At 37.7% G+C, this 6,258-nt stretch overlaps 1 protein-coding gene across 4 annotated transcripts; it reads left to right on the top strand.

The window, feature by feature from the left end:
• The first annotated feature begins 215 nt into the window (after positions 1-215).
• Positions 216-5,782, top strand: LOC107796556 (TOM1-like protein 6). Of its 4 annotated transcripts, none has more exons than XM_016619347.2 (10): positions 216-433; positions 528-660; positions 1,845-1,923; positions 2,151-2,249; positions 2,579-2,692; positions 3,043-3,206; positions 3,321-3,402; positions 3,484-3,569; positions 3,714-3,995; positions 4,472-5,782. In XM_016619347.2, exons 1-10 carry the CDS (start codon positions 430-432, stop codon positions 5,544-5,546), a joined length of 2,118 nt encoding a protein of 705 aa, XP_016474833.1. In that variant the 5' UTR covers positions 216-429; the 3' UTR covers positions 5,547-5,782. The 4 variants fall into 4 exon arrangements, with proteins under 4 accessions (XP_016474833.1, XP_075089284.1, XP_075089292.1 ...); XM_075233183.1 differs by having other exon boundaries at positions 304-433; positions 2,151-2,253; positions 2,583-2,692; XM_075233191.1 differs by having other exon boundaries at positions 307-660; positions 2,151-2,253; positions 2,583-2,692.
• Positions 5,783-6,258: the final 476 nt, after the last annotated feature.

Genomic DNA, 6,258 nt, shown 5'->3' with positions numbered 1-6,258 from the left:
TAAAATACTTAAGACATAAAAAGTCCAAGTTTATATATTTATTTTTTATTATGATTTAAAGTTAATATCCATTATACTCTTAGTTGGAACTTATTTTTTGTATTATGAATAAAAGTTAATACAAAATGATTTGTTAACAATAAAATTAGGAATTACCCTAAAACACGAGAAAGAGTTCATTGTTTAATAGGACTCACGGGATTCGAATTGGGTTTAGTCCTAAGCTAAAAGTCGGCCGAGTGGAAAAACCCGAAAAAAAAAAAAGCGCGAGTGGAGAACACACATAAAGGATCACGCGTGACTCGTTCCAAGAAAAGAAGAGACACCAAAGAAGCTGAGAGAACAAGAAGGGAAAGAAGGAAAAGAAGACGAAATTCCCGCAAAGAGAAAAAGGCAAATAAACCAAGAGAAAACGAGTTTTTCTCAAAAATGGGTATATAGAGAATTCAAGAACTCTGAAAAGAGAGTTTTCTGTAATTCTTTTTTTCAAGAAAGATTTAAAAAAATGATTTCATCATTGGGTGCAGCTTCATCTTCATCATCTTCATCTTCATCTTCATCAGCAGCAGTTCGTGTTGAAAAGGCAACAAGCGAGTTCTTGATTGGTCCTGATTGGACTATCAATATTGATATTTGTGATACCATCAATTCTAACCATTGGTAATTTTTCCTCCTTTTTTTTTTCACATATTAGCATACCCTTTTTTGTATATTTTTTGCTTTTTCTGGGAAGGGAGAAAGTTGGTTTTTTTTTTTTTTTTTTTTTTTTTTTATATATATGGGGTTTGCTTTTTAAATTTTTTTCTTGTAATTTTATTCATGTGTTTTGTTTCTGTATTTGTTTGATGGTTAATTTTGTGTAAATTTTTGCTTTTTCTTTGTTGTTGGATGGTGGGAGGGGAAAAAGTTGACTTTTCTCATATGGGGTTTGCTCTCCTTTTTTTTTTTTTTATAAAAAAAATCTGTGTTTCTCGTAAGCTTCCTTCATGTGGGATTTTGGTTTTGTATTTGTTTGATGGTTAATTTTGGGTGTGTGTGTTTTGAAGTTAATGAAAAAAGGGTACTTTGCATTTCTGAATTATGATTATCTGAAGTACTCATGTGGGTTTTCATTTTAGTATGGGTAATTTTGTGTCGGTTTCTTTTAAGTCAACGGAAAAAAGTGTTCTTTTCATCTTGCTGTTTCCTTTCCATGTGGGTTTGCATTTTAGTTTGGGTAATTCTGATTTCTGAAAATTTGAAGTTTTGTTTGGGCTTTATACAGCCAAGAACTGAACTTTATGTTAGTAAATTTATACAGTATTCTTATTTGCCCTGTCGGAGCTTTTGATAGTTAGAGAACATGGATGAAGAAAGTAACTTTTTTCCAATAGTTGTTGAATTATCCAGCTTCACCTGTGTGTACCCAAGAATTTTTAAGGGGAGCATTTTCTTAATTGTTTCTTGTTGGTCTTGAATTATTATCTAAGAAAGGTGAATCGTCTGTATCTTGTCTTTAAGAAAGTCCTAAACTAGTTGGGATCGTCTATATGAAGAGTCTGTATCCATTCTGCTCGACTCGTGCCCATTTTATTAGTACTAAAATAAATTGCTTCTTCAAGGAAAATAGGAATTCTCAATAATTAGTTTTTTGAACATCAAACTTATCCCCCATATGGGTATACAAGTCTCTAACCGGAATTAAAGGACTCTGTCAAACACGGAACCCAATTATGTGTCGTATTATCATCCTTATTTCGTGCAATATTCTCCATTGCTTGAAGTTGATGTAAACTATATGCATATAGCTAGAATAAGTGAAGAACAAATTAAGGTCTGATTTAACTCTCGCTACACTATACCAGGTTAGCAAAAGATGTTGCCAAAGCCGTGAAGAAGAGGTTGCAGCACAAGAACCCCAAAGTTCAGCTACTTGCTTTAACGGTAAGTCTGTTGGAACCTCCCCCTTTATATAATTTACAGTCAGTTAAACTACGTTAGGGCCATATAAATAGAGCTCAGCAGAATAGTATTTCTTTTTCTTGCTATTTACATTCAATCTCTTTTAAGGCTGTTTAGCTGCGCTTAAATTTTGATGGTTTTTTAATGACTTTTTTTTTTGGGGGGGGGGATAAGGATTAATGACTATTCTTCTTGCACTTCCCTTACAGCTTTTGGAGACAATGGTGAAGAACTGTGGCGATAATGTGCACTTTCAAATAGCTGAAAGAAGCATATTGCAAGACATGGTCAAAATTGTAAAGAAGAAGGCAAGTTTCTGTTCAAAGTACTCGGGTTCTTTCTGATTAGATGCACAGAATGTCTCAAGCTGAATTTTCATATGGTATAGTAATATATGGATTATGGGATACTTTCTTGTTGTACTTTAGTTATCACATTTTTATAACGGAATTAGAATTATTACCAATGTAATACCTGTTTAAGCTAGAAATGTGTTCTCGTGCTGCTTGGGACCATTATTGAAGAATATTAGCTTTTTGGTCATTGTGATTTGTGCATTACTTGATCTCAGTTTTGAGTGTCCGCTTGACCCTTGCATTTTAACTTTTTTCCTGCCACTCTTTGTATGGTTTTGCAGACAGATATGCATGTTAGAGATAAAGTACTAGTACTACTGGACTCTTGGCAAGAGGCATTTGGTGGCCCTGGAGGAAAGTATCCCCAGTACTATTGGGCTTACGAAGAATTGAGGGTTAGTAACTCGATATAAAGTTTTAGTTCAAAATCTTCTTTTATGAGTTATAGGCTTGTAATTCCACTGAGATACTCGTATGACATTGATTTGTTGGCTTGAAACATTACTTTTGATATGTATAGTCTCTTTTTCCAATGATCAGTTGGGAAAGGGATTTATGCAATTCATTTCTGTGTTTTGATATTTTTAATGGAATTGTTGAGATGTTTTTGCCTTTGGTTCTTTCATTTGTTTTTCTTTCCTATGGGGAGGGGTGGAAAATTTGGCGAACAAGTGAATGTCATACTTAAACGCTTATTGGAGAAGTTCCTTTTCTAGTAACCATCTTTGTGTCACGATCATTGCAGCGTGCTGGCGTTGAATTTCCCAAGCGTTCATTTGATACAGCTCCAATTTTTACTCCACCTGTTACTCATCCTGCACCAAGACAACCTCAACCTGGTTATGGAATGCCAAGCAATTCCTCAACAAGACTTGATGAGGCCATGGCAGCAGAGATGGCAAACTTAAGGTAAGTTGACGTACGCCTTGTCAGACCTATTGATCCTATGTTGTTGCACTCTATAAATTGGTTTGTTATGATTTACTTTATCATATCCTTTATCCTAACTGTTTTACCTTGCAGCTTGTCCAGCATAAATTCTATGAAGGAAGTTGCTGATCTGTTGGCTGATATGCTACAAGCCGTGATTCCAGGTGATCGCTTGGTAAGTAACTTCTCTCACTCTTCCTTCATTCACCTCATTAATGGAACTTCTTTAATCCTTTTCTATCTTTGTTTTGTATAGGCTGTACAAGATGAAGTTATAGTTGATCTTGTCGACCAGTGTCGCTCTAACCAGAAGAAGTTGATGCAAATGTTGACCACCACCGGGTAATTCTCCATCTTTTGTTTCTTATGGTGTTCATGGGAAAGATATTGACGCAAGTGTTAACTAGACTGGTATTTGCTATTTCTTTTCTTTCTTTTTCAGCATATTTTCATCACCTCTTAAAAGTTGCTCTGGTTTGTGATTAGGGATGAAGAACTTCTGGCTCAGGGTCTTGAATTAAATGATAACCTCCAAATGGTGCTGGCTAAACATGACGCAATAGCTTCTGGTTCTCCACTTCCAACTGAAGTCCCAAACAACAACATCTCAGCTAGAGAAATGCATGATCCAAGCCTCAAACCTGCTGAAGTTAAACCACCTACTCCAGCAGCAGATGCAAAACCTTCTGCACCAGTTCTTGCACCAACAGCTGGTCAAATTGATGAAGAGGAAGATGAAGAAGATGACTTTGCCCAGTTAGCTCGAAGGTAAATATCGAAATTACAAAACCTGCATTTACTTCCAATATAAAACAATTCATTGCTCTTATGCAGAGCTGTGGATGCATGACGGAGATCAAGATTTTCAGGCTAATACTTTCATAGGAAGGAAATTTTTTATATAGTCGTGACCGTTATTGTACTTCTTAATTGTCGTTTTGGTTTTCCAAAAGGTTCAGATGGTTGAAGAAAGGAAAGGGGGTGGGTGGTTCTCAATATAAAGGCTAGTGACTTTTATTTGGATTTAATCACGGCAATAGCCTCTTGCAGAAATGCATGGTAAGGCTGCATACATAAGATCCAATGTGGTCCGGTCCTTCCCTGGACCCCGCACATAGCGGGAGCTTAGTGCACTATGTCTCCCTTAAATGTTATTGGAAGTCAAAAGTACTTTCTGTGATTTATGATGTATTTATAGCTTTGGTCTGTCCTCTCTAATGAAGTTGTCGCTTGTGCTGATGCAGACATTCAAAAACAAGTCCAGCAGCGCAAACAAGTGAAGGTATGGTCTCTGCCAATAATAGCAATTCTACGGGAGAATCACTGGATCCTGTCACAAGCAATGCATTGATTCTTCGAGATCCACCTCCAACTGCTATGCCCACGAAAGAACAAGATATAATTGATCTCTTGAGCCTGACCTTGTCATCAAGTATATATCCCGAGACCCCACAAAATTCTGCTTCAGCCAATCATAGCACGCATCAGGAGCCTGTTGCCTCAACCACGCAAGGGAATCCATATGCATCTCAAGCTTATCTTGGATATCAAGATCAGAGCTTTAACAGTTATGTAGCTCCTTGGGCTCAGGCTCAGCCCCAACCCCAACCTCAATCTCAGTCACAACCTCAGTTTCGTCCTCAATTTCAATCCGCAGCCCAACCTCAGTCCCAACCTCAATATCATCACCAATTTCAAACCCCAACCCAAGCCCAGTTCCAGGCCCAGGCCCAACCTCAGGCCCAGTCTCTGCATCAACCTCAATCGCAACCTCATCCTCGGCCTCAACCACAGTATCCCCAAGAATCATCATTACAATCTCAGCATACCTCGCAACAGCTTCCACAATCTCCTTTACAACCTGAACTGAACCAACAACCTAGAACTCAGCTAGAACTTCATTCTCAGCCTCAACAATTACCGCCACGTGCTCAGACTCAATTCCCACAGTACTCTGCTTATCCGCCTCCACCTTGGGCATCAACTCCCGGATATTTTAGCAATCCGAATCATTCAACTAGACCTTCCTACATGTACTCAACTCCACAAAACACATCCATGCCTTTGCAAGGTCCTAGACCTGTACAGAATGTTAACTCAATTCCTACTATGGGAAGCAATGGTGTAGCTATCAATGGGGATGCACAGATTCGGTCTAGCCCCAAGACGACATCCTCTGCTGCTGGACAAAAACCCTTCATTCCATCTTATAGGTTATTTGAAGATCTTAATGTTTTTGGTAACGGGGATCAAAGACACAACTCATCTTCTGGTGTATCAGGAACTAGCAGCCAAAGTATGGTTGGCGGACGAAAATGACAAGTATTTGTGGCACATCTTCTATACCATGCTGCCAATATGATGTACATGAGTGGACCTTCCCTCCCCCGCCCCTCACTTCTTTTCGGTTTTTTTGAAGTTTGCAGATGGAATAGTTTATAAGATTGATTTGATTCTAGCCATTGGCATTTTACATATTTGATGCTTATGTTATGCCACAGTTATTTTAACCCCTTTAGGGTGATGAGGTTTGATATTAGTTTCTGCATTTTCCATGGAGTTATGTTTTCCCCTTCCTTCATTGTGGATTAACTTGTGTTGGTTTTACTTGAATTCACAAGGGGGAACACGAAAGAAGGGCTATTCCGGGGCATCAAGTGTATGTAGGCCTATCAGCCGAAAATAGTCTAAAAGGGACGGTTATAAGGCATCATCTAGGGGGCCTGTTTTCGGCTGGTCATAACTAGAACTCTTAGGGTTTGTTTGGAAAGTCGTGTTACCTACCCGTGTAATTACTAGGGTAGTAATTACACACCCTGTAATTACATAGTATAATAATTATAATGACTTTTTTGTTTACCAAAGCGTAATTACAGTATAATTTTCACCATTATGTTTGGTTGAACAAGTTTAATTACATAGCTAAATAAATTTTTGTTCAGATTAACTTAACAAATATAATAAGAGCATGTTTGGAAAGTAACATAAGAATTGAATTTGGGTGTAAATGGATGTAATTACACAGTTTGAC

This window comes from Nicotiana tabacum, chromosome 2 (genome assembly GCF_000715075.1).
Source record: "Nicotiana tabacum cultivar K326 chromosome 2, ASM71507v2, whole genome shotgun sequence".
NCBI lineage: Eukaryota > Viridiplantae > Streptophyta > Magnoliopsida > Solanales > Solanaceae > Nicotiana > Nicotiana tabacum.
The sequence above is the reverse complement of the archived record's forward strand: the minus strand, read 5'-3'. Positions and strand labels throughout refer to the sequence as shown.

Coding starts and splice junctions, on each gene's coding strand:
- LOC107796556 (XM_075233191.1), top strand. CDS start 506: ATGATTTCATCATTGGGTGCAGCTTCATCTTCATCATCTTCATCTTCA. Junction 2,254..2,582: donor AATTGTAAAGAAGAAGGCAA/GTTTCTGTTCAA, acceptor TTTTGCAGACAG/ATATGCATGTTAGAGATAAA. Junction 2,693..3,042: donor GGGCTTACGAAGAATTGAGG/GTTAGTAACTCG, acceptor CGATCATTGCAG/CGTGCTGGCGTTGAATTTCC.